This window comes from Podarcis filfolensis, assembly GCF_964270895.1.
Source record: "Podarcis filfolensis genome assembly, chromosome: 8".
NCBI lineage: Eukaryota > Metazoa > Chordata > Lepidosauria > Squamata > Lacertidae > Podarcis > Podarcis filfolensis.
Window position 1 is genome coordinate 39,022,006 of NC_139611.1, and position 27,936 is coordinate 39,049,941.

Consider the following 27,936-nt stretch of genomic DNA (forward strand, 5'->3'; position numbering starts at 1 on the left):
TAAGCAGGGCTTCAGGTGGGGGTTCTTTAGAGTGGTCAGTTGTTTTGTTAGTGACTCTAACGAGGTCCAGTTTGAGATGCAGACAGCTCTCCCCCCGCCCCCCAAAAAGCACCATGTGCGATGTTTTCTGTCTAAACAGAGACACGCTATTGAAAAGCAAACCGTCTGAAATGACCCCCACCTAGAGCTGCGCGCCTGTGTGTGCGTGTGTGTGCGTGTGTGTGTGTGTGTGTGTGTGTAGGGGGGAAAGTCAATTCAGCATGGATTATTATTGTTATTGTTATTATTGTTTAGAAAACAGCTGTATTCGTATTCATTCAGAATTCTACGGCACTTTCCTTCCTATTTCAGAAAACATCGACGGTCACTTTGAACGAAACGATTAGGTGCAATTTCTTCGGAGGCCAGAGGCTATCAAATCAGACATGCAAAAACGACTGGAATAAAAGAATGAGAGAGGCACAGAACCGGGGAGGGAAAGAGACGCAGAGAAAACTGAAATCCCGCTGCCCAGAACGTGCTTTGTATGTTCTGTTTACTCAGAAGTAAATCCCACGCGGGGTTTTCGTGAGATGGACTGCCGAGCCCAGTTTGCTTAAGGTCTCAGCCTCGCAACGCAATCCTAGGCGCGCTTTAATCGAAAGGAAAGTTTCCCCAGGAAAGTGGGCACCGGGTCGTACCACCTAGCAAGTTATTGCGATGCTCGAGGGTTCATACATTATCAAGCAAGTGGGTGGGTGGGGGACTCCCCAAGTCCCTTTGGAGGCGCGATCCGCAAAGCAGTTAAGCAAGCCGCGGCGCTTCCCGAAGATCGTATTCGAGCTCGAAAGTGAAAATGACTCGAAGTGAAAAGAATCAGCTGAGCTGACTTCGAAGTAAAGGAGTACCGTAACAGGCGTTTACATTCCAGAGATCAAGACAGACGATTTCCGCTGTTTTTTGGAGGGTGGGGAGGAAGACTTGAGAGGGCTGACCCGGGTTAGACACTGCATGTGAGAATCCCATCCCAGTCTCCCTCGGCAGGCATACCGAGCCACCCACCTGTCCGACGTCTCCTTGGTTTGCAGCGTCTTCGGAACCGACTCAGAAGCGAGCGGCCGTCGAGGGCGGGTTTACTGGAAGTGAAACACCGTCTCAGGGAAGCGGAGAGGCACGTAAGACAGGAAAGGGATTCCCAGCTGGTAAAATCTCCCTTGAATCTGGGAATCTAGCACCAGCGAAGCGTTGAAAGCCGTGCGCGTCTCGGCGCCCGCGAGGAGGCAATCGCCGGCGAGGCCGTCCAGTTTGGAGATGCCTTTGGCCGGCCTGTGGAGGGCTTTCTTGGAGAGGATGCTGTCTATGCTGAAGCTCTGAGGCTTAGCGGAACTCCTCGGGGCGTCGGGGTCCGCCGGGTTGGCTGCGGGTGCCCCTGAAGGTGCCGGTTCCTGGGGGAGCCTCGCCCCAGCATGCTCCAAGGCGCCCTCTCCCTGGACGAGCGCGTGATCCTTCAGGGAAGACTCGGGGCGCGCCGAGTGGCTCCTAATAGTCGCGCATCCGGACGGGGTCACCTGGAGGTGATGGCGGAGTCCGCTTGGGCCTGATCCAGGGCCGTTCCCTCCTCCTTTCTCTCCTCCCTTCGCGAGGTCCAGCCTGACCCTGGAGTCTTCATCCTTGCCCAAAGTTGGCGCCAAGTCTTCCTCGACGGCGGAGTTAGTGGTGAGGAGGTGGTGGTGGTGGTGATGGTAATGGCGGTGGCTCTCCCGAGGCCTCTTGCCTTGCTCCTCAGGCGCCTCTGCACCACCACCAGAAGAGGCTTCCCCGTCCCTCTCCATCCCCTCGGCATCCTCTCCACCGACGGCGCTCCCCGCTGCTTTGGGCTTCCTCTTCCTCCGCCGGTAGTTCCCGTGCTCGAACATGTCGAGGCACCGGGGGTCCAGCGTCCAGTAGCTCCCTTTGCCCGGCCGCCCCTTCTCCCGGGGGACCTTGACGAAGCAGTCGTTGAGCGAGAGGTTGTGCCGGATGGAGTTCTGCCAGCCCTGCTTGTTGTCGTGGTAGAACGGGAATCTCTCCATGATGAACTGGTAGATCCCGTTGAGCGTCACCTTCTGCTCGGGCGCTTCCTTGATCGCCATGGCGATCAGCGCGATGTAGCTGTACGGAGGCTTCTGCGGAGGCTCCTGCCGCGACAGCACCCCCGCCGAGGCGAAGCCCAGAGCCCCGGGGAGCCCTCCCCGCTCTGTCCCGTACAGGTATACCATGGGGGAGCTGCCCAGGGCTGCGGGGAGGGAGCCTCTGTACAGCTGGCTCATGGCAGATCCGAAGTGACTCGGGCTTGCCAGGGCTAAGGGAAAGTGGGGCTCCCTCTAGGACTCCCCCAGATCTGCCTGCGCTGCGAGGATCGTGGTGGCGCCCGTCCCTGCTCGCCTCGCTTTGGGCTCTTCCCCTCCTGTCGCTGCTTCATAGCGCTTTTTTTCCCCCAAGGGGGGTGGATGGGGGAGAGAGAGAAAGGAGAAGGAGAAGAAGAAGGGGGGGCGGGAGGAAATGTGAAATAATTGTTGTAAGTTTGCGATTATATGTTGACTTAGCGCTGGAAAATAAATTGTCTCCGATAAACAGCCGTTTGTGCGCCCTCGGCCCACCCACATTAATTAGAACTCTGCGCGGCGACTGCAGCCGTTCCACGTGGCTCGGCCGTACCAGCCAATGGGTCTCCCCCGCGCTCCCTTCATTTGTTTATAGCATTAGTCTGTTGATAAGTCTGCCCACCCAAGACGAATCAAGCTGTGTTTATTTGGAAAAATTTCCGGGCACCCAATATATAAACGCACTGATCTGATGTTTGAAATCTCACGTCCACCCACCCCCACCCCACCCCGCTCCTTCCTCCCACCCACCCCAACCCCTGGAAGCACACACAAAAGCAAGAGATCTTATTCGCTGCTGCAGCTTAGAAGGGAAAAGACGGGGAGCCAGCGGGGAGCTCGTTAGCCTGGCTTTCTGGCTCTCTTTCCATTCCGGGGATGGGGAAGGGCCGTGGCTCCGTGGCAGAGCATGTGCTCTGCATGCAGAAGGTCCCTGGTTCAATCTGCGGCATCCCCAGGTAGGGCTGGGATATCCCCTGCCAGAATTGCTGGAGAACCGCTGCCAGTCAGTGTAGACAACACTGGGCTAGATAGACCAACAATTTGACTCTGTATAAGGTAGCTTCCTGTACCTTCTTGCTATATTTCAGTGGGAGAGCATCTGGTCTGCATGCAGAAGGTCCCAGGTTCAGGCCCCAGCATCTTCAGGGAGCTCAGTGTAGACAATACTGGACTCGGTGGACCAATGGACTGACTCAGTAGAAAGTCGCTTTCTCTATCCCTATACTAAACTCCTATCTGTGGCCCTTCAAATGTTGTTGGAACTCCAACTCCCATCAGCCCCAGCCAGCATGGCCAACAGTTAGAGATAATGGGAATTGTAATCAGCAGCATCTGGAGGGCCACAGATTCCCCATCCCTACCCTACTGCAAGGACATCCCTACCCTACTGCTGTGGTCCTCCAGATGTTGGGAGATTTTAGGAAAGAAATAGTTGTGGAATTGGAGACTCCAAGGTAATGGTGGGAAGCTCCAGGGCGCTTTAAAAGAGAGACAAATGCATGGGAGAAGCAATCAATGGCTACTAGTAATGGTGGCTGCATGTTGCATCTCGTGTACCTCTGAGCATCAGGTTCTGCAGATCAGGAGCAGAAGAAACCCATTGTGCTTGTCTACCACATCTGGGCTTTCCAGAGACATCTGCTATCACTGCTGGAGCAGCTTGCTGGACTGGATGGGCCTGGCAACTGATTCAGCAGGGCTCTTACTATCTTCTTATCTCACTGGACTCCCAGTGCTTTTCATTTTCAGCCAGCATGGTCAAAGATTGTAGGAACTGGCATCCATCAGTATCTGGAGAACCACAGGTTGCCCACCCCAGCCCATCTGGATCAGGCCAGAACAGCTTTCTGTTTCAGCAGTGGGTTGCCAGATGCGTTTTTGAGAAGAAACTCACAAGCAGGGTGTAAAGGGAACCCCCTCCCCCTGCGCCAATTTATTATGAGTCATTGGAATATGGATTTCTTCCAATCCAATAATTGGTCTAATGAGATGTCCCTTTGAAGAATCTATGCTGGTAGCCAGCAGCAGCACATCTTCTGAATGAATTCCATAGCTTAATTCTGCCTGGTTTGTGAAGATGGACTTTCTTTTGTCCTGTAGTCAGTGCCACTGAACAACCCCAGTTCTGGAGTTACTCCTTTTGTAAACTGCTTTGAGGTTTTACTACAATCAAGCAGTGTATAAATCTTGTGAAATAAGAAAGGGAGAAAAACGATTCTATGGCCCTCTTTCCACACACCTTGCATAATTATTTAAATGTTGTTTTATGTGCCTCCCTCCCTCTAAAACCCAGCCCTACGCATATTTATTGGGGGGGGGTTCCACTGAATTCAGAGTGGCTTACTCCCAAATAACTGTGCATTGTATTGCAGCCTCGGGGCTCATTTATGCTTGCCCTGTATATCAATCAGATTGTATACCAATTAATTCTCCCAGGTCTGAGAGTGCTTGGAAAAACTTCCCAAAATTTATTTGGGAAGAAGAGAATGAGTATGTACACAAAGGACCAAAGCCTCTATCATGCCATATTCTTTCCCCTGCTATAAGTGACCCCAAGAAAGATGCTTGACAATGGAGGCTGGTTCATTAGGTCACATGGGGCACTGCCCCACCAATCTTGGTCTGCCCTTAGCTACAACCTCACTTCCTGCTTCTTTACAACCAGTCTAGGCTGTCAGCTTCCCACTTACTCTCAGTGTTGTACCTTATGGAGATCAGCAACAATGATGGCAAAACTAAAATCAGTTGGCTCCACCTGTGATTGGCTCTGGCTCCACCTTCTGCTGGTCTCTTTGCCTTCTGCCCCACCAGTTGCAACAGACACCAGCCATCACTGATGCCTAAGCCCCTCTCCCACAACTTATCCTATGTGCAACTGCAGTTAATACAAGAGATGACATGTGATGGCATTGAACGTTTTGGTGCCTGTGGCAGAAACCCAGCATGGGGACTGGAGAAAGTAAAGAACTTGACCATTTGCTGTCCTTTCATGATCCCCCCCCCCCAGACCAGCTGCCTCTTGGCAGGTCCATCCACCCCTGGAGAGAACTCAGCAGAACAATCTCATGTGTGTGTTGCATCTCAGCCAATAGGTTACATTGACATCCGGAGCTGATTTAAAACTAAGCCAATTGAAGCCTTGTAAAAAAGAAAAAAAAAGAAAAACCAGGCTGCCTCTTGTGTCTGCTTTTCCTTAAATCAGCCTGTCAGTACCAATGTAAAACCTGTGTGGTGTACGGACGCTTGTGAGTGTGCGATTTCTCTCCCACGCTCAACCTTGCACTGGCAGCATTCACACATGTTGCAAAGAACACAAGAGAGAAAGGCACCACAACACTTCTCCCTTTTTTCTAGGGTTTCTTCTTCTTCTTTTACTTCCTAGTGTGAAAACAGGCTGGCATCTGGATTGTGTCAGCTGTAAACATTGCAAATGTAGGAAATAAAAGCATGAAAATAAACTTGTTTTAAACAGAATGTTCATTCTGGTAGCTCACAGATGGGGAACCTGCGGCCCTCCAGATGTTGCTGGACTCCTATCCTCCATGGCTCCCATCATAAAATATTGTGGGGGGGAGGTAAGCCCCCCCCCTTAATGGATCACATGATGCAATGCACACACACCATTTGAATGGGAATGTGCATCAACTTTGTGGGGGCCTCCCTCTCAAATATTTTATTGTGGGGTCAGAGCCCCCACGGCCCCTAGGAGTTGGCTCCCATGGCTCCCATCCTCCATTCGCCTTGCTGTCTGAGGCTGATGGGAGTTGAAGTCCAACAACATCTGGAAGGCCACAGTTCTGTGTGTTGCTTCTGCAACACTCCCTGTTGTTCATGTGGTCTGGTGACCAACCACCACAAACTGACAATAGAGAAACAAAAATTTTAATAAAAAATTTCCAGTAGTACCTTAGAGACCAACTAAGTTTGTTATTGGTATGAACTTTTGTGTGCATGCACACTTCTTTAGATAGTCTCTCCTGATTTGTCTTGAGATGTGAGCCTGCAATGCATTTGAACCCTCACATGAAGCAGCATGGGGAGGTGGCTCAAAGATCACGAGAAGAACAGGATTTTATGCATGTGGCAGGGCTGGCTTGGGTAAGCATTGACAGCCTGCTGCTGAAACCCCCACTCCAACAGATTGGGGAGGGCACTGCCAATTCCCAGAGCTGCCTACTGTTTGCTGTTGCTAACCTATCCTTTACTGGTGTGTGAGTAGTGACAGGAGCATGGAACAGCAGCCTTCAGCAGCCTTGCCCTCTCCCTCTGAGGTAGTGATGTGCATTAGACCCAGAGACAGAGGCAGTGGAGAATAGACTATTACAGTCAATGGGACACCGCTCCACCAACTTCCACCAGGTGTCACCTGTCTGCCTTCAAGCAACCAGCACTGGCTGTCAGCTTCTTCCTCAGTCTCTGCATTGCCCATGCAGAACTCAGCAGAGAGAAGAAGGTGGTGGGGGGGACTAGAAAGAATTAGCTTCCCCTCTCATTGGCTCTGACTCTGCCTACTATGGACCTCCCCACCCTCTGCCCTATCAGTCCCAACGTCCAGCACCAACCATCACTGGACAGTGGGCAAGCAAGTTCAAACCAAAGTGATTAGGAGGAGTTGGGGGCATTTGGGGTGGAACCCTTGCCACGTCCAAGTCCCTGCCACACCCCACCACCACAAAAGCAAACCTAGAAAGAACCAGTACCATTTTGTTTGTGGGCAAAGAACATCAGTGCTGGAGCAAATCCATAAACATGGGTTTCTGTTTGAATGCACAAGTATAAATCTTTCAGCACAACTTGTTAAAAACACACATCGTCTCAAGAGTATCTTTTCAATATCCTTTATTTGCTTTGAAGAATGAAAGCAGGCCAATTTACATGGGTGCTCTGGAAAAGAACAATATAACCAATCAGAACATGTACAAGCTCAGGAACACAACCTTCCGATGTGCTAGTGTGCTTCAGGTTCTATAAAGAAAAGGATGTGTTAGGAAGCCATACTCCGGAGGTGACTAGCCCCCAATTTGAGGGCTTGATCTCCCACCACCACCACCAATCAATTTTGTATTTCCCTACCTCCAAGACCCCACTGGGTTTGACTTAGGTTATTATATTATGGTTATGATTTTATGACCTCTGTTTTGAGGTCACACTGAAATGGCAATCCCCAAAACGTCATGAACAGGGGAATACTTGGCAATGTCCCAGGGGAGCCTGAGTCTCCGTGTGCTCAGGCCTGTTGCTTTATATTATGTACTTTCCTGTTTATAACAAAGAAAGGGATTTATAACAACTTTAGAAGTGCACACAGCTGCTTGGTGCTTACATTAGGCATTTGGGAAGCTTGGGTTTTGTGTAAACGTTCAGTGGGCTTGATATTTATCTCTATTTTTATTTACTGGCGTCATGGGTTGCATCGAAGGTGGTTGCAATTCAGAAAAAAAGGTATGTGTGGGGGCAGAGTAAGTATGGCAAAATAGAGGATCCCCCACACGCACAGACACGCACACAAACTTTGCTTCCTTATGCCCTCCCCTTTTCTGTCCCACAAGCTCCACCCCCCTTTCCTGCAACTCAGATAAGGGCAAAATTTAACACCCTGTGAACCATCTGTTTTCATTTTCCAAAAAAAATCAAGTTACTAGTTCCTATCACTTTGGAAATTGGCTTGATTGAGAGTGCATGGGCAAAATCACACAGCTAAATCACACAATTTGAGCTGGGGGAAAGGAGACTGGCTGAAGATATTTTCAGAGATGAGGGGCAGCACTTCAGTGTTGGGCAGAGGTCTTCACTCTTTGCCTTGAATCAAGACATGTTCATATACATACATCACTACAAGTGGGGTTAAGCAAATCTAGGTGGTTTGGCGGGGGATGTATCAGTGACTTAGCCATGATATCAAAATGGAACCTCCATATATAAGAGCAGCATGTGGCAACTATGAAAAGGCAAATACTATGCTAGGGATTTATTACTGAAAATGAATCTCCCAGAATTGTACTGCATTTTATATCAGGGTGGATGTGAGGGGTATTTTTCAGCCTGAGTTCTGCGTCGGGTGGGGTGAGGGTGGGAAGCTATAGCTGAGGTGAATAGTCTGGAGAAAATGAATGTGGAAAGATTTTGTTTTTCCTTCTCAGTGCTAGAATCATGGATGTCTACCTCCACTGTGGGACACAGTGTGCTTCTGAATACCAGCTGCTAGGAATCCCAAGTGCAGAGAATGCTCTTGCGCTCAGATCCTGTTTGGGGGCATCCCATAAACATTTGCTTGGCCACTGTAAGAACAGGCTGCTGAACTAGATGGGCCACTTGCCTGCTCCAACAAGGTTGGACTTCTTATGAGTTGGAGGGTTCCTTGTAGACTATTAGTCTACTGGTCCAACGAAATTCTGGAACTGGTTGCTCCACAATGTGTGGATGGTCACTACCTTAGATGGCTTTCAATTGGAAGTGGATAAATTTAGAGAAGAGAGCTCTATCAATGACTGCTAGCTATGATGTAGATGGAGTGTTGGTCTAGGCCGGACCAGGGTTCAAATCCACACTCAGCCAAGGAGCTCACAGGGTGACATAACATTGATCCATCACTGTGCCTCTCAGCCTAACCTGCCGCACAGAGTTGTTTTGGGGACTGGTTAAGAAGGGGAAGGACCATGTATGCCACCTTGAGATCCTTGGAGAAAAAGGTGTGATATAAATGCAATAAGTAAATTCAACGTGTGTGTGTAAAAAAATATCAAAGTGCAGAACTTTATACGCCCAAATGGCACCATCCATATAAAGAAAGTATCAGAAAGCTTGGAAGAACTCCAGCATTTGCAGAAATATTTATGGGGGCAAACCAAAAAGGGAAGGGCAAAGGTAGAGGAAAGGAAAGGTCACAGATGAGAGCTGGGAGGGCCTGTCGTTTTCTTTGGAGGCCAGGATTAAGAGCTAGCTTTGGATAGGAAGGAGATTCTGTATCAGTTCACAGTTTTTGAATTTTAGATACTCTGCTGCTGATTTTTCCCTCTTTTATTTTTTATGCTACTGCTGCTGTTACAAGAATCTGCATTTTATTATGCATTCCACATTACTATAATTGTATCTACATAACTGTTTTGATTTTTATCTTGTCTAGATGTGATGTGATGTGGTTATGTTTTGCTGTGTTATGTTATGTTATGTTTTATGTTACGTAATGTATTGACATTTGTATTCTATTTGTAAACCACCCTGTAGTTTTTTGACAAAGTATATAAATGTATTTAGTTTTCCTATCATTTGAGAAACAGAAAATGTGTGTTCATGAGATACACACACACACACACACACACACACACACACACTTGAGACTGTGTGTGCAGGCACTTAGTGATATGTTTATCAGCCCAGTCCTATGTACATTTACTTAGAAGAAAACCCATTAATTTCAATGGGTTTTACTCCCCAGCTGATGCAAAGATCTGTGCATAGGATTGCAACTTGTATGTGTTTACACACAGAGAGAGAGAGAGAGACAGAGCAGCAGCACATTTAATATTTGAGTATTCATTATGGTTTTGGTATGATGCAAAGCTCTTATATTTGCTAATCCATTTACTTGCATCATTACTGAAATAGTTTTAAGCTTGAGAGGGCTGCTTTGAAAGCAGGGTCAAAGCTGTGAACACCAAAAGCTGAGTGCAAGTCAAAACCCCTTGTGCTTTATAAATAAAAACAGAATGACTACTAGATGGGTATGAAATAAATAATACCTATTAAGAGCACAGGTAAACATACATCCATAATGTAATATGCCCATTGCAGAACTTGAACGTGCAGAGGGGAAACACGTGGTTTTAAAATCCAAATTCATGGAAGAAAAAAGGGAGAAGAAAAACATTCCACCCGCAGTGCCAAGCACACTTACCCGGAAATAAATTCTGTTAAAATAAATGGGGTTACTTTTTGAGGAAAGAATGCCAAAATTAAAAACCAGGAGGGAAAGAGTGGATCGAATGGGTGCGGCTGCCTCCTCTTCAGTCTTCCTGAAGCCACCAGATCCCTACTCCTGAACATATTAAGCAATTAAGTCCAGTTAATGATTTCGGTGGGGTTTCCATGATTGAGGACCGGAGAGCATCTGCTGTGTAAGGGCACTGGGCAGCCAGGGCGTGGGGCGAGGCTGATGAAAATAGACTCTTGACTCAGGAGCCAGTCGTTCGAAGTATCCCCGCCCGCTCCCCACTGAACATCCATTCGGATCATAAAAGTGAATGCGGAGTAAAGTTCCGGGTGGTTCTGGCTCCTCAGCTGGCTCCGGAGCTCAAATCGCGGGAAAACCGAAGTGAAGTCCCCAAGGAAGTTACCATCTCTCTCTTTTTTTTCTCTGCCTAACCCTTTCGTGGGAAAGACGGCTGGAATATCGGCGCTCTCTCCGCGACAAAAGGGTGGTGGGAGGATTCAAAAAGGACCATAATAAATAATACTCCTTTAGAGCGCAGGGTAATCGGATTTAGGAGCAGGTTTGCACGCGACTCCAGAGAGAAATGACGCTGGCCACGTTTATAAGGGTGGGGTGAATGGGACACTTAAAAAGGGGGGGGGGGGATGCAGCAGTTCCCTAGAATGAGGAGAAATACGGTAACACACTAGAGACACTCAGGCCACCAATCAAAGGCCCCCGAGCTTGTGATTGGCTAATTTAATGTCTCTTCTCCATTGCCGAAAATGAATGAAATTGACTAGAACGCCTTGTGGCTGAAGAGAGAGGAAAGTTACATTTTTTAAAAAAACACAATAAGAAGAAAGGCGTGGATAAATGGTTTCTGAGCATATGCAAAGAGCTTTCCCTTTGAGCATCAGTAGCAGCCACCGCACTTAGGAGCACAAAGAGTTTCCAAAGCTTCCACTGAAGCCGGCTTCATTCCTTGGAAATGATCAGCGGGCAGAGACATAGGAAAAGGTCGTCGCTCGACGGTCAGTGACTTGCTTTGCACGCAAAAGTTTCCAGGTTAAATCTCTGGTATATCCAGTTAAACGCAGCCAGCCAAAGTTGTGAGCTTTTCTTGGGAAATCAGGCGTAATACCCCATAAATAGGAAATTGCGGGGGGGGGGAGCTTCTGCTGGGGGGCCAGAACCTTAGATAATTGAGTACTTTCAATGCTTTACAATAATATTTGTGGATCTAGGGGGCGGCTGTCCCCCCTTGACTACGCCCATGGGTAGACGACATATGGGAAATAGCTACGGGGGTGGGGGCTAGCCGGGTTTTTTGCTGCGGGCCTCCAGGGGGGTCCCAATGCTTGTCATTGAGGCTCCCAGTCTGTGTGGGTATGCCCGCAGATGTGAGTGGAGGGATGCCAAGCTGAATCTTTGACCCGGGTGAAATAAAGCCTAGTTTTGCCCCTGCCCTCTGGCTGATACCTGGGAGGGGAGGGATTGTGAGTTGGATGGAGTTGGACATTAAAGTTTTACTGAGTCAAAGCACTGGTCTATCTAGCTCACTTGCCTATACAGAGAGCCGCACTATTTGGATTCAAGCAGCGGGAGATTGAACCCCAAAACTAATGCAATGCAAAGCAGATGCGCTACCACTGAACTACTGCCCTTCCACTTCACTTAATGAATAGAAATGTTTTGGAGAGCCCCATAGCAGCCAAGTCGCTGAGGGGTCTTCACCACCCCTCCCCATAAAATATTTGAGAAAATCGGTCACCCCCTAAGTTGATGGGCATTGCCATTCAAATTGTGTTTGTACCATGTTATGTGGGGCGGGGCTTACCTGGGCCCCCCAATATTTCATTCAAGTTGCCATCCCTGGAGAGCCCAAAGAAACTTCCCCTAGACCAGCCTGCTGTCCTCTGCCAGGAATACAGCCTTACCACTTTCCATTCAGTTTCTCCCAGAGAGGAGGATAATTCTATAGTGGGGGTGCACAGATAGGTAGTCTTAATTACAAAGAAGTGTATAATGAATTTCATTGCTCCAATACCTTTTATTTCCAGCTAGCAAGAGTTCGAGAAACACTGTGCTTCTCATTAACTGAATTAATTGAATTATTATTGCTGTTTAATTGAATTATTATTGCTGTTTAATATATTTTTTGATAGATTTTCCAATATTGTTCCAATAGCAGCTTCATTAATGACAATACCAATTGTGTCCAATTAATACAATTATTAATGCCAGTTATTCAAATGTCAAATCATACGATTTATTTAAACTGGCCCCCTTGCATGCTAGAGGGGGCCAGTTTAATCTAACTGAATTAATATTAGTACTAGTTTGGCACCACCCACACTTTGGAACTCTCTGCCTATTGACATCATGCAGATGCCTTCACTGTACTCTTTTCAGTCCCTAAAATATTTGAGGGGGCCATGCCCCCCAAAGTTGCTGGGCATTGCCATTCAAATGGTGTGACTGGACTGCATCATGTGATGGATTGTGTGGGGTGGGGCAAAGAAGAAGAGGAGGAGGAGGAGGAGGATTTTGGATTTGATATCCCGCTTTATCACTACCCGAAGGAGTCTCAAAGCGGCTAACAATCTCCTTCCTTCCTCCCCCACAACAAACACTCTGTGAGGTGAGTGGGGCTGAGAGACTTCAGAGAAGTGTGACTAGCCCAACGTCACCCAGCAGCTGCATGTGGAGGAGTGGGGAATCGAACCCAGTTCACCAGATTATGAGTCCACCGCTCTTAAGTTGGCACTTCTGATACTGCCGGGGCCTGATAGCAATTGGAATCCAGCAAAATCTGGAGGACTACTAGCCCCCCCCCCACCTCACCCCCAGTATATTGCAGTCTTGACGTTACAATCGTACCTTGGTTCTCAAATAGAATCCATTCCGGAAGTCCGTTTGACTTCTGAAAACTTTCGGAAACCAAGGCGCTGCTTCGGATTGGCTGCAGGAGCTTCCTGCACTTAATCAGAAACTATGGAAGCCACGTCGGACATTTGGCTGCCCAATAAAGTTCGGAAACCGGAACACTTATTTCTGGGTTTGCGGCATTCGGGAGCCAAAATTTTTGAGTCACAAGGCGTTTGAGAACCAAGGTACGCCTGGACTTGGATTTAGTGTTGAATAATGTATTTTCAAAGATGATGTATAGATTGTGTTTTGATGTCATTTCATCACTCTGAACTCCCATGAGAGAAAGTGGAGGGTATAAAAATGAAACAAATAGATAACAATATTAAGAACCTGGAGTGTGTGAGCAGAATAAAATAGTATGGCATTTTGAGCCTCCAAAAAATGCTCTAGAAATTATCTTGCCCATCATCTTTTTAATGTGGCTTTGAATCATCATAAAATTAACATGAAATTAGCACATATGTATTTGGCACCTTTCCCTTCAAGGAACTCGAGGCAGCTGACATTTTTCTCCTCACATCAACCCTGTGAGGTAGGTGAAAGAAAAAGAGGGAGGGAGAGAGAAGAGGAAGTAACTGGTCCAATGTTGCCCAGTGGCTTTCATGGCTAAGTGAGGAGCTCAGCTGAACCTCCCTCAATGGGCATTCTTAACTGCTACACCACACTGCTTCTGTGAGAGAGCTGATATAGCTCAGTGGCTCAGAAACCTGAGCTATAAAATCCCTGGTTTAAAGGCTGCCTTAGCCACAAACTTACTAGGCAAACCACCTTCTCACAGCCTCAGTCCTCTCCCACATCTTCAATATGGGGGTGAATAGTAACATAGGACTTGCCAATCAGAAGGTCGGTGGTTCGAATCCCCGCGATGGGGTGAGCTCCCATTGCTCCTGCCAACCTAACAGTTTGAAAGCACACCAAAAAGTGCAAGTAGATAAATAGGTACCGCTCCGGTGGGAAGGTAAACAGCATTTCCGTGCACTGCTCTGGTTCGTCAGAAGCAGCTTAGTCATGCTGGCCACATGACCCAGAAGCTGTACGCCGGCTCCCTCAGCCAGTAAAGCAAGATGAGCGCCGCAACCCCAGAGTCGGCCACGACTGGACCTAATGGTCAGGGGTCCCTTTACCTTTACCTTTACATGCATGTGAAGAACTTTAGAGCAGGGGGTGGGCAGACATCAAGTTTATCTTATATGCTTTGGGGCTGGTTTGTTACTAAAAATCCAATATCTGCACACAGGAACCATGTGCAAAAGACATATATTTAGATTTATTTTTTTTAAGGGAGGGTCCTTCTGAGCACATTCTGAACCCCAAGAATTTGTTTATTAGGACTGAGTTGAGTGCATGGCCTTTCACACACAAAATTACTGCTTTCTTCATTTCAGCAACCTTATTTAGGTAGGAAACTTCCTCTCAGTGCTGCTATCCCTAGACAATTAAGAAACGGAAACGCTTGGTGATCTATTGCAAATTATTGGGATCGACCAGAAAATCCTTTCTGCTCAGCCTTGCTTTGAAATATTCTGAACTACTCTATAAATGTTTCTGTGGTTGTAACAACCGAAGAATTTGCCATTAAATAATTGTTGCAGCTGTGGTAACAAGCACTGGATTTGCAGGACGTGGGTGCAAATCTCATAAACTGAGGCAAGGCATATGCCCCGAGCCTCGGTTTTCTACAGTTTGTAAAAATGCAAGCACTAGTGAAGCTTCTCACATGGTGGTTGTGAAGGAAAACTGTCAAAAGGCATTTTTTTTCTGGCTACAATGCTGTGTAAATAGTCATGTTTATTATCAGTAGAAATAACAACAGTAATTGTGTTAATCGATTGCTGAATAAAGTACTGAATAAGAATAGCACCAACTACCCTAACTGGAGCTACAACCTGGTTAAAGCAATGTTAAATCTTATGATTTTTAGTCCATTTATCTATTGATTAAATGTGCATTCCGTCTATACCCATCCAAGGAGCTTCCTTGCCAGAAAGAAGATTCTGCTCCAAATGTCACTCGCAAAAGCAAGGAAGAGAGAACACTGTACTCGCATCTATCAGCCAAAGGACCACTGATTGCTATTCAGGAAGAACACCAGCAAGGAAAGATCAGCCTGGCCTGAACTGCTTTTAGCATTCAAAGCTAAAAGTGGGTCTGATAGCACTGCATGTCCCGGAGGTGCACTCGGTTTGTACTAGAAACTGGGCTTTTAGTGCTACAGCTACAGCCCTGTGGAATAGGGTACCAGCTAAAATTAGACAAGTGTCCAGAGTCTTGTTATTTAGGCAGCTACTGAAGATGCTTTTAAGAAGTTAGTTAACAGACAGGATGTATGTTTATTTTGTTGTCTTTTTATGATGGGTGTTTTTTGTTCAGCAATGTCAGCACTGGATCTAAGGGAACTTCACATTTCCATGTTTTTGTTATTCTTCTAATTATTATCTTCCAGTACTTTTGTGCATAACAACATGTCCACCACATGGTCATATGCTTCATTCTGCATTTTGTACTCCCAGCATATTTTCAAATAATTATAATCTGATCCTTTTTAACCAGAGATGCTGGAAACTGAAGCTGGGACCTTCTGCACGACAAGCAAGTTTTCTGTCTCTGAGTTCCAGTCCGCCATAGGCTCAGTTTTTCAGCCAGGCAATTATGCTGAGGTGCAGGGTTTGACCAGAGTTCAAAAGTTCCCTGGTTCAATTCCCAGCATCTCAATATACGACTGAGAGAGATTCACTGTCGGAAACCCTGGAGAGCTGCTACCAGTCTGTGTAGCCAGTACTGATCAGGCTAGAGTCCAAGTATCTGACTCTAAGACAGCTTCTTATGCTCTTCAACTGGCTTGCAAAAAGGACCCAGCAATGCCCTGTAGCAGGTGACCCGTATGTTTCCTAAAGTGAGCAATCAAGGAACCGCCATTGGCTGTACCCCTTCCTTTAATTCACAGCAGGTGAATTTCTAAAAGAATCAGTTAAAACCCTCTTCTGTCATGTAACAGGGAGGAAGCGCTGTTGTTTGTTGCTTTGGCTGACAGCACTGGAAAGAGACACATGATACAAAAAAGCTCCCATTGTTTGTCAGGACATACTTTGCCAGATTAAATTGGGATGGGGTGGCGGGGGGGGAGGGATAGACACTTCTTACGCCCCCTGCTCCTCGTGTCTAAAGTTCTAAATGAGTTTGGCATTTGGATTTCTCGATATTCCCTTGCACAGGCTCTCCGAGGCCAAAATAAACTCAAAGTCCATGCAGGAGGCAGAGAGGCAGAGTCTTATAGACCCCGGAGTAACAAACAAGCCATTGTTCTTCAAGGAAGGCTTCGTCTCCCTACAGCCATTCCGCCAGTGTAAGGAGGGCAGGACCCACATCCTGTCATCTTAAGTAGGCAGACCCTGGTCAGGTTTTGAAAAAAACTGCTTGGTCTGCAGAGATGTCAGGTAGCATCATAGGAGAATCAGAAGAGCCCTGTTGGATCAGCTCAAAGGTGCATCCAGCCCCAGCATCCTGCTCTCACAGTGGCCAACCTGGTGCTTATTGGAAGCTCTTGGGGAGGACCTGGGCGAGTGCAACAGCACTTTCCCCACTTGCAATTCCCAGTGGTATATACTGCCTCTGACACTGGAGACAGAACATAACCATCAGGTACAGCCTTCTCCTCCATGAATCTGTCTAACCTCTTTTTAAAACCATCCAGCCCTGCATCTTGCTATAGCAAATGCCATACTTGACTATGTTCTGTTAGAAGAAACACCACGTTTTGCCTGTCCTGAATATTCAGATTTACTGCATGGCCCCACGTTCTAGTATTATATTGGGGAGAGAGAGTAGGGGAAGATCTCTTAATCTAAACCATGCATAAATTTATTCATCACTAGCAGGTCTCCTTACTTGCCTTTTGTCTAAACAAAAAATCTCCAGATTTTGTAAACTTTCCTTTGTTAGCAGTCAGAGCCTAACTGAAAGCAGGAGCTTGACCATCTGTGAAATGGACACAGCCATAGTAAGCTTTGTAGAAGAAACAGCTCCGTCCTATTATTGTACTCCCCCTACCCCCTGGTGACAGGCTACTTCCTGCACACTCACAATTCCAGCTATTTATCTAGAGGATGACTACGGGGTAGGTAGAGTGGAAGGGGAGGGCCCATTCTTTTACAATCTGAATTCTGCTGGATCTAACCCCAGGTCCCATGTAGTTAAAGCAGAAGCCTTCAGCTTTTTCACACTGTTGCTTAATTCTTTCCTGTATATTTCTATAGTGGTTGTATTGCTGTTGCGACCCATCTTACATCAGGCCGCAACCTGGCAGTGGGTCTGGACTCCCAACCCGTCCATTGAAGGCTAAGGAGTTAATGCAATTTGTTTCCACCAGCAGCCAGTTCAACATCCCACTGATTGTGCACAGAATCTGCTATTCAAATGTATGTTTCTTCTGAAAGTGGAGGTTTCATTTAGCTATCATAGTAGCAACTGTGCCTCTACTTTAATTAAAAAAAAAAATTGTAGGAAGGGAGGTTATTGGTTTGTTTTTGTTTTATGTATTTTGTGTTCTTATGTTGTATTTTTATGTTGTGAGTCGCCCTGTGATCTTAGGATGAAAGGCGGTATACAAATTTAAACAACAACAATAATGAATACCATTGTTAATAACTACTGAACTAGCTACGATATATGCATACTGTTGATAGAGCAGTTTGGGTGGTTTTATTATCTTTGTCTGCTCACCCCCAAGTTTCCCAGGATTTATTTTCTTCCTTTCTGAACAAAAATACAACCCAAATGCAGCTACGGCAATCCGGCTTGGTCCAATAATACTACAGCCAATGACTCACTTTTAAGGAAAAATTAAGGTTGACACGGAACATATCCAACATTTCCTCAGGCATGGAGGCCGTGTTTCCTTTTAAAACTTGGTTTTAGATTTTAAAACTTGTTCCCTTTTAAAACTTGGGGTTTACATTTAAAATTATTATTTGGCTTTCCTGTCACTGAAATCTAAATTTAGTTGTCTCCTTCAAGCAGAAAAAAATATAATAACTGGAAGTAAATGGTGAAAGCTTTTGTCACTCAGAGGCAGGGAGAGAAGAACTGGAGGACTGTTTTAAAAAAAGAAGGAAGGAAAAAGACTTCAGCAGTTTAGGCTTATATGGATGAAATCTCTTGTAGGCAGGGATAAAAGGAGGCTGTAATCTTAAGCATCCATCATGGGAAGCATATTGCATTGAAATCACTGGGATTTACCTCCAAGCAATAGAGTAATTAAGACTGAACCGAAACACCAAAACCATTGCATTTTTAGTTGAATTGATTCTAGTTAAAACTTAAATCTAGGTATCAGCAACAGTAAAACAAAACTAGGCCTTCTTTCATTAGAAATGAATTTGAATGTCCACTGGGAGTGTGTGTGTCCCCCCCCAAAAAATAATATCCTGAACTTTTTATACTTTTAGAAACCTGGTACAGGAACACATCCAATGCCACTGCCTCAAATAAGATTTCAGCAATAACAGTTCTGCATTTTTCAAAGAAACAAAGATGGTGTTGGGAAGAGGATAAAAGTATGTTTAAGGGGAAAGAAAGGTAATTTGAAAAGGTATATAAGGTGGTAAAATATATTACAGTCGTCAGCACTAAAAGCCAGCCATTACCAGCATCAAATTGCATATAATTGAGCCAGCGTCACCGATCACATATAACAGATCAAACGTTCATGTCACCTCCAATATCACCTTTCTGAACAGAGTCTGTTCACACATGCAAATGTGAATCACCAAGGATTGAAAAATAAAGTGATTTTGACTCAGTTGCATGTACAACATAGTATGTCCCATGATTACCCGAAGTGGTGTACTGCTGAATGCCCCATTTGTGAGAAAGCTATAAAATCCTCCTTTGCTAGGAGTAGGAAAAAATCCAGTCAAGTCCAGGAATCACCAGGTCACCCCTTGGATGCTCTCTTGTAAAATCAACCATTATCAGTCCTTCCTTTGGTAGGGGAAAATCAGCCCTAATGGATTCAACAGTTCCTCTAGAAAGAATTGTCTGACTTCAAGCAATATTCCAGGGCTATTTACTTCCTTTCTTATTGACTAGCACTGAAATTTTCACATCTCATTGGCATTCAACTCGCACCTGACAATTCTATCCTTTATATATCCACCAACTAAGATTTCACTTCATGCATCTGACAAAGAGGGTTTGTGTACACAAACACTGATTTTAAATTTCAGTCTTCAAGGTACAAGATTTCTGGGAGTGATGGATTGTGGAGCTTGCCTTAAAGTCATGGATTTCTCTCAGAGAATTTCCTCTGAATGACAGCTACCTAATACGTGAGGGAAGCAGTCTGCACATGCTTGGAGGTACCATTGGCTTTATTTCACCTCCTGCAAAGCGGGGGCCGCAAAGAGCATAACAGACAAGGATGGGGGGGATGGGCTGGAACTGTCCTACCACACACCAAGGATGGGGAATCTGTGGTCCTTCCTGTTTCTTGACTGCAGTTCCCTCATCCCTAACCATTGAGTGTATGCTATCGGGGGCTGATGGGAATTGTAGTCCATCAACATCTGGAGTGCCACAGGTTTCCCCATCCCTGACTGAAACTAGGTCTGCTCAGCGGTTAATAATAATCGTAACTAATCATCTCACTTTTTTAATTTAAATTGAAGGGTGGGCCTCCTTCCTCTACCACCATTGCCACTGGCCCACATCAAGCGTGGGAAATCAGCCAAAGTTTCCAGCTGAACAACAAGAGCAAAATTCTTAGGCCAATGTTGGCTTTAAACCCAGAACCTCCATAACCCAATGTTTAAAACATGAAATTGAGCAGGGCAGAAGTAAACACATAGAAGAGGATAGGATGAAAGTAAGAGATTGAGTCCCATTGCTGCTGCAATCAGTGGGACTTTGCAATCCAAGAACTATTCATTCTTTAATTGTAGCAGTTATTTGAGGCAGGGATGGTTGTATAACAGTATTTTTAAAAATAAAAAAGTTCTGCTTTTTCAGGAGTTCCTGAAGAGAAGACTGAGAGGGGGACCCTCCAGAGAGAAAGCTGTGAGCAGCCTATTGCAATTATTACAATTCTTTATAATTTTGGGATGTGACTTGCACCCAAAGTCCTGGTATCAGGAATATCAGTAGGTAGCTGACAGAGTATTCTCTCTTTCTTTTGCTATGATCCTAAAGGGCTCCATGAGAAATAAATATGCTAATTATCCCCAAATAGGAGCTACAACTAGATTGCTGTATGACTAGATAGTAAACATTTTGGATTCTATAATAAAGCAGGGAATGCCAACCAGATGCAGAATTTTAATTGACTGGTTCCAAGTTCTTCAATTTAAACAAATGGGCATATAGACAAAACCTCTCTAAAATATTTTGAAAATAAGACAATTTAATAAACTGAAACATTCATGTTTATTGAAAGAAAAGGCCATGTTTGATTTTTAACAATTATCCAATTACAATACCTGGGCCAAAATAAATACCTTGAAAATATGAACAAGTGTGTCCTAAATGTACATCTTTGATTATTGTAAATTTCCTCCTCCCTAACAAACTGAGCTCCTCTCTGAACCAATTTAAGTTTACCGTCTCGATAAAATTGTGAGACCCACTATTCTGTGGCCATTTACTTGAGAGAAATTCCCCTTCAGTAAAAGTGTATCTGGGTATACACGCTTAGGCAGGTAGTAAATCTATCTTACTGGTGGATAGATAGGCAAATGGATAGACTAGATACAGGGATTTTAGGAACTTGGCAATTATATAGCACTTTCCCTTAAATGCTCCCCATATATCAGGGACAGTCTACATTTAATCTTGAGGAGTCTGGATTTGTTGTTTAAAAGAAACTCCATGATCCACTAATGTGTGTTGTATTTTCAAAGTAAGAGTGACTATTCAGTACTCTCTTTGCTTGAACAGGATGTGTCACAGAACTGGGGAAAGCACAGAAGACGGTAACCAAATGGGTTTCGGGCTTTCCCTAGAAGGAAAGGCAAAATGGTTTGGGGTTTGAGAGGAATGACAACTAAACATGGAACATGGATATACATGGTAGAAGTAAACAGAGCACAGTTTTTATCTCTTATAATGCACAAATCCAGGGTCATCTAATTATGTCAATGCGGGATGCATAAAAGAAAATGCTCTTTTACAGACTGTGCTATGGAATTCACTGCCACAAGATGTGGTGGCAGCTTTGAAAGCAGCATTGGCCAACTTCATGGAAGAGGAGAGGGTCTGCCAATAGCTTTCCATCATGATAGCTAAATGGAGCCTTCACATATAAAGGAAGTATCCCTCTGTATAATACCAGCTGCAAACCACAGGGGAGGTCTGTTCCGTTTATGTCCTGCTTCTTGGCTTTCCAGAGGCATCTGGGCAGCCACTGTGAAAACCAGGCACTAGATCAGGAGTGTTGGACTCCCGCTCACATCAGCCCTAGCTAGTGTGGCCAATGGTCAGGGATGATAGGAGTTGCAGTCCATAAATAACTGAGTCACTAAAGGCTCCTCAACACCTCACCAGAGGGACCTATGAAGCTCCTTTTATGCTTGAAACTCTAAAAAGGCACAACTAATCCATACTCTTGTGATCCTAAACATACACTCTTGGTTAAGAGTATAACAGACGCCTAGCTTGGCTGAGACAAGATTCTTCGCAAGAATTCTCGCAATCTGCAGGCACTGGGCTGCCCATCAAAAATCAGCTAGTGCCTTCCCCTACGCCTAGTTCTGCCATGCATTTCTTTCAGCCATCCTCAACACAGCCCTGCAAGGTAGACCAGTAGATTGTCCCTATTATTACAGGTAGAAGCAGAGAGGTTGCCATATCCCACCAAAAGAGGCTTTATAACTAGAGATGGAGAAACTGGCCCTTCAGAAGGTGTTGTTTGTTTGTTTGCTTGCTTGCTTGCTTGCTTGCTTGCTTGCTTGCTTGCTTGTTTTTTACTACAGTTCCCATCTTCCCTTTTTAGTCCGCTGGCTGGGGCTGATGGGAGTTCAACAACATCTAGAGGGCCACACATTCCTAAACCTGGGGTACACCCTGCCCCTCCCTCCCATACAGTACTTTTATTCTTTAGATGTATTTCTTTGCTATAGCTCTTCCCCACCTGCCCCAAACTGTCCACCTTTATTCTCTTCCACGGAAGTCTTGAAATCAATTAAAATCCATCCAAATATTGGATTTTGCGTGGAAAGGGGGTTACTAATAACTAGGGGAAACAGTTTTTAAAAAACAGATTTTTTTATTTAAAAAAAAGGAAGGAGAAGAGAAAACAAGAGATTCCAGTATCTAGCACCCCACCCTAAACATCTTTTTAAACCCAACCCAACCCCCCCCCCCCACTGATTTGAAATGTGGCCGGAGCTAGCGGCTGTACTTGATTCTTAATTCTGCAGGTTAAGAAATAACAATTTACCTTCTAAGCGGAGACCCACCGCGACTCAAATGTATGTTGCCTCTCTTCACTACCAGCCTATCCTTCACAAACACAGACACTTCGCCATTGTTGCAAAATGCTTGCAGGCTAGCGGAAAAGAGTAGCGCTTTATCCATGCTCAGAAACACATTACTACGTATGTATTATCATCATGGGCGTAGCCAAGGAGGGGCACGGAGGGGCAGTTGCGTCCCCAATCAATGAAAATCAATAAAAATACCTAGCTGAGGTTCTGCCCCCCCCCTAACAAGAGGCCTGCCCCGCCCGACAAAAGGCTTGTCCCCCCCGCCAACAAAAATCCTGGCTACGCCTATTATTATTATTAATAATAATAATAATAAACAGAAGTGGTGCTCAAGGCGGTATAAGGGAATGGGGATTCCAGGGCGAAGCTTACCAATCTAACCTCCTTTAAGAAGTTCCTATTGAGCTGACAGAGATTTTGGTTAAGGACGCAATTCCTTGGACGCGGTAGGAAAGTCCTATGGAACTTCGTGGGATTCTCCCTTCGAGGCGGAAGCTACGGAGCTGCAGAGAGATTCGCTTGCACGACTGCAGTCCTTGATCCCATTTTTGGGAAGCAGATCCCATTTAGTTTAGTGAGACTTGCTTCCCAGTAAGCGGTCTAGGGGATCCTATTCGATCAGCCTTTCCTTTGAAATCAGACTCAGGTATTAAATCGGTAGAGCTGCTTGTCGGCAGATAAATCGTATCGCAATCGGGACACTACTTCGAATCTATTAATTCGAATCGGGATGTTAATTCGAAAAGTGTTGTAGCGCAGCTTTTTGGGGGGAGGCGGGATGTGGAGAACAAAACCCAGGTGACCTCCCTTGGGCATTCTCCTGTGTGTGACACATTTAAAACGCAAGCAATGACAATGCTCGTTTATCTAAGCACCGGGATTTAAAAGCTACTATTATTATTATTATTATTATTATTATTATTATTATTATTATTATTACTACATATAGACATCAAGATTTCGGAACCAACTTAGGAAACCAGCCTCTTTTCTTCTTTTTTTGTCTTCCAGCCCAAGCCGGAATAAAGGCGGGGGGGGGGTAAATGAATAGAAAATAATCTACCCGAAAATAAAGTGGGGAGGGGGGACAAAGAGAATGAAAAAGGGTGTAGGACAGCATAATTAAACTGCTTCATTTAAAAAATAAGCGTTATATTGCCTGCTTTAAAAAAAATTTTAATCTATATTATTTTGCCTGGAAGCCGGTGGATTTAAGAATCGGGGTAAGTGAATGTTTTCATTCCTCTCTTTGGGGAATGGGTTTCACTCCGATTTACTACATCTGTGGCGGGAACTCCCCCCCCCAGTGATTGCTAGGGGATTTTTGTTCTTTTTGTTCTTTTTATTATTATTATTATTATTATTATTATTATTATTATTATTATTATTATTATAGTATTGTTATTATTCCTCCTTATTAGGAGCTACAAAGCTTATTAGCTTATTAGGAGCTATTAAAGCTCTCCAACGGCGCGATCTTAACTACTCAACAGGAAGTCCCATAAAATTCATTGGGGCTTACTCCCAGGTAAAGAGCGTTAGGATTGCTCCTAAGAGCGACAGCGATTTTCGTTCCGACCGCTTCGCAATTATTCACAAGTGACCCTAGCGCAACTCTGGACCGCGAGAGTCAAGGCATCCGTTGGGGATACTTTCCATGAAACATATTCAGAATTGCAGCTTTAAACCGGGTTTTGAACTTCCTTGTAGTTCGCAGGCTAACCCTACATTGCCTGGGGCCGTTCTTGTCCTGATCCCGTGTCAAGAACATTCACAAGTGACGCGCCTCTCAGAGACCTCCCTGGTCTCGATTTTTCCCCCATCTCCTCAGCTGCCTTGCAGGCCTGCACTTCGTTTTTCTTATCATATTTTCGAAGGGTGGAGAGTGGAAGGGGCGGAGGGCTGTAAGCAGGAAAACTGCAGAAATTCACACAAACATGCGGCAGACTTTTTGAGGAGAAATAAACAGCACGGATTTATTTATTTTTTTCCAAGAATGAGTACAACAATTAAGACCACATAAGACAAAACAAACGTGACAGAGAATTCAAAGAGAATGTGTTTTTTCCCTAAATGCATTTTGTCGGTTTTTAAAGGATCAGTTCAGAGTGGGAAATCTATTTTACAATTTTTTAAAAAAATCACACACTTGTTGTTTTCTATCTCTCTGTTTTTCTACTGAAAGTATCAGATACTTTACTCTTTAAAAAAATGTGTGTGTTTTCCAATACTTCCCATCCACAACAGTTCATCAAGGGGAAACAACAATAAATTATTCATTTTCTGTAATTCACTTTTAAAAGGGAAAAGGGACTTTTGATGCGTATTTGTTCACAAAACCCGAAGAAAACAGGAGGACGTGTACTGATCATTAATTTGACAGTTGGAAAAAGATGGGCAACATGGGAAATTTTTAAAGGAATAATCCAGTGAACTCAACTTTAAATATTATATTAATAATGGCTCTCCACTTAAGCCTGATTTCCACACATATTTACAACGCAATAAACAGAAACTCCCCTCCAAAAAAACAAAATCCCCCCCCCAAAACCCCCAACACCAAAACGTATACTTTTATATAGCTGTATCTATAATTATTTCTTTCCCTTTCAAAAAAATCCTATAAATGGTCGTTGTGGAAATGGTGATTCTCTATAAGTTAACATTGTCCGAGATCACCGTCCTTTTTTTCTTTTCACAAAATAAGTTTTGCCACTGTCCTTTACTAATATATTTAACTTTCGTTAAAAAGATGCCTCCTTAACTCCCCCAAGTATAATTAACTTGAATTGAAAGAAGGCACTGAAAAACAGCCCGCCCGCACCTACGCACCCACGCGCGCACACCCCAAACAGGGATTTTAGGGTTCGTAAAGTTCTATTTTGTGGGGCGGGTCACTTTTTCGCCCCAGTCTTTCGTTTGAATAAGAGGTCGTTTAAAAACAAAGCACAGCGCTAATTTCCTTCTATGCAATCTGAAGGGTTGGCTTAAACCCCCTCCCTTGTTTGTTTGTTTGTTTGTTTGTTTGTTTGTTTGTTTGTTTGTTTGTGTTTCCCAGGAGTCGCTCAATCAATACTTAGTGCAGTCATAGGAATAAGGGGTGGTGGTGTGGCGGTATATGGAGGGCGCAGCTCTATAGGGGATCTGACAGGTGGAGTTGGTGCTCACCTGTTGCTCGCTCAGCGCTGTCGAGGTCTCTAGCCCCAGCCGGTGAGTGTTGAACATTTCCCGCACGTTGGAGAAGTTCTGCTGTTGCGCCCCGAAGGCGTGGCTGGGCAGGTGATGGTTGATCTCCGACGTGTGGTTCAGGTACCAGGAGGCGGCGGCGGCCGTGGCTTGGCCGCCGGCTTGGTGGTGAGGGAGAGCGTGGTGGTGATGATGGTGATGGTGGTGGTGGTGGCTGGGGGTGAGGGTCCCTTCCTGCTGCTGCCCCCCGCCCGAGGCCAGATTCATGGAGGCGAGGGGCGAAGAGGCGCCGTTGCTTTGCTGCTGCTCCGAGATGGAGGCGGCGGCTTCCTCCAAGGTGGTGGGCACACACAGGTGAGCGTTCCTCTCGCCCGTGTAGAGGCTCATGGCGCGCATGCTGCATTGGTAGCTGCCCCCGGCCTCCCCCAAGCCCCCCTGGCTACAGGCCTGGCTGTAGATGGACGGGGCTTGCGCCTGGGCGTACCCGAGGGGCAAGGAGGACACCATCCCGGCCGTCCTGTTGACGGGGCTGAGCTCGCCCGGCGGCGAAGTCCGTAGAGTCATGATGTTCTCCACGCTGAACCCCGACAGCCCGTTGGTGCCGGCGCCCGGGTGGTGGGGATCACCCGGCAGCGAGCTCTCGGTGGACACCGACGGCGTGGACGCCACGCTACGCGGGCTGTCCTGCAGGGCGCTGCCGCTCTCCGGGCTGAGGGTCTCTACCTTGGTGATGATGGGCAGGTCCGGCGAGGAAGCCTCGCTCTTGATGACGATCTTCTTCTCAGACGGGGCGGCCGAGGAAGAAGGCGGCGGCGGGGCAGAGGCGGACAAGGAGGCGTTGCCGCCGGCGTTGTTGGACTGCGGCGTGTCCTTGGAGACGTCGGCGGCCTTCAGGGGCTCCTTGAGGTGCCTTTCCCGGAGCGTGTCGTCCTTCTCCTTGGAGACGTCTTTCTTCTTGAAGCGCCGGCGGCGTCGGAGGAAGCTGCCGTTCTCGAACATATTGTAAGAATCCGGATCGAGGGTCCAGTAGCTCCCTTTGCCCGGCTTCTTGTCGTCGCGAGGCACCTTCACGAAGCACTCGTTGAGCGAGAGGTTGTGCCGAATGGAGTTTTGCCAGCCCTGCTTGTTTTCCCGGTAGAAAGGGAAGCGGTCCATGATGAACTGGTAGATGCCGTTCAAGGTGATCTTCTTATCCGGCGCGTTCTGGATCGCCATGGTGATCAGGGCGATGTAGCTGTAGGGCGGCTTCACCAAGTCTTTGGGCGCCGTGGGCTGGTGAGGGTGGTAAGGCCCGTACGAGCGCCCCATACCGGCCGCGTACTGGTCGGGGTGCCCCGGGTAGACCCCCATGGAGCCCGCCATGCTGCCGTAAGTCCCAGCCGTCCGGTAATAGTTCTGCTCGCTCAGATAAGGGACCACTCCCAAGGCGTTGGGGTCCGAGACGGAGTAGCGGGCCTGCATGGCGTCGGTTATTTCAAAAAAAATTCCCCTCCCTCCAAAAAGCGACAACAAAGTCAGATCTAGTAGAGGGAGGGCAAAGAAGAAAGGGGGAAATGTGCCCCCCTATGGCCTAGTCGCGTTGTTCTCGGGAGGCCAAATCGCTGCCCCCCGCCCGCCCCCTCCAATCTCCTCCGCTGAGCGAGGCCTCCTCCTCCTCCTCCTCAGAGCCAAAACATTCTCCGAAGCTGCTTTGCAAAATGGTCGAAACTCTCAAGCTCTTGCGCGGCGATCTGTCGCTGGGATCTCCTCCCGCATGGTAGAAAAGCGACGACGATGCTCTGGGAAGGAGGAGCAGCGCAATCAATGCACCGGCGTACCAAGTTTTTTTTCTTTCTTTCTGAAAAGCAAAAGCAAAAAAGCAAAAACAAAAAAGCGCGACGACAGGCCAAGCGGACGGATGGAGAGGCAGATTTTCGCAAAGGAGGGAGGGGAATGACAGCAATAATCTTGTAAGAAGAAAGGGGTGAAGGGAGGCTATCGCTCAGGGCTCTCGCTTGCTCCGCTGTCTCTTCCCGCAAAGGCTGGCGACCCGCCGGCTCCGTTTATCCCGGGTGAAAGCGGAGCGCGTGTAAACAAAAACAAGCCGTCGGAATCCAAATAAACGGTTCCTGTGCCGGCGACGCGCGCGCCACTCTGGAGCACAGCGCGATGGGAGCCTCCGGGAAGCCCCGCGCCAGGCGAACTCCCCATCGAGGGCTGGAGAAAAGTTTCCAAAACTTCCCTTGCGGAAGGCCCGTTTTTACTCCTCGCTGGCCACGCCTCCGCCCTGCGCTCTCCGCCAATGGCGGCCCGGCTCGGGCTCGGGAGG

At 46.4% G+C, this 27,936-nt stretch overlaps 2 protein-coding genes and 1 long non-coding RNA gene across 4 annotated transcripts in view; 1 reads left to right on the plus strand and 2 right to left on the minus strand.

Annotated features, from left to right (window-relative positions):
• Nucleotides 1-242: 242 nt before the first annotated feature.
• FOXL1 (forkhead box L1) overlaps nt 243-27,936 on the minus strand; it is a 30,365-nt gene continuing 2,671 nt past the window's right edge. Inside the window, exon 2 of the mRNA XM_083629801.1 lies at nt 243-2,444. Within this exon, the coding sequence (XP_083485927.1) occupies nt 1,113-2,288 (1,176 nt within the window). The 5' untranslated portion in view covers nt 2,289-2,444 and the 3' untranslated portion in view covers nt 243-1,112. The remainder of the gene's footprint in view (nt 2,445-27,936) is intronic.
• On the minus strand, nt 9,832-27,857 carry FOXC2 (forkhead box C2). 2 transcript variants are annotated; one of them, XM_083629800.1, is made up of 2 exons: nt 25,611-27,857; nt 9,832-10,522 (listed from the first exon to the last, which is right to left on the minus strand). In XM_083629800.1, exons 1-2 carry the CDS (start codon nt 27,087-27,089, stop codon nt 10,481-10,483), a joined length of 1,521 nt encoding a protein of 506 aa, XP_083485926.1. In that variant the 5' UTR covers nt 27,090-27,857; the 3' UTR covers nt 9,832-10,480. The 2 variants fall into 2 exon arrangements, with proteins under 2 accessions (XP_083485926.1, XP_083485925.1); XM_083629799.1 differs by lacking the exon at nt 9,832-10,522 and adding an exon at nt 22,428-22,504.
• On the plus strand, nt 16,447-21,007 carry LOC310768045. Its single transcript, XR_014551173.1, has 3 exons — nt 16,447-17,381; nt 19,972-20,019; nt 20,896-21,007. It is a non-coding gene; the product is annotated as an uncharacterized lncRNA (long non-coding RNA).

What these genes read in the sequence shown, in the direction of transcription:
- FOXC2 (XM_083629799.1), bottom strand. Translation starts at nt 27,089, where the DNA reads ATGCAGGCCCGCTACTCCGTCTCGGACCCCAACGCCTTGGGAGTGGTC. An exon ending in CAGCGCTGAGCGAGCAACAG is followed by an intron (nt 22,505 to 25,610) that starts GTGAGCACCAAC and finishes CTTTTCCGCTAG; the next exon opens with CCTGCAAGCATTTTGCAACA.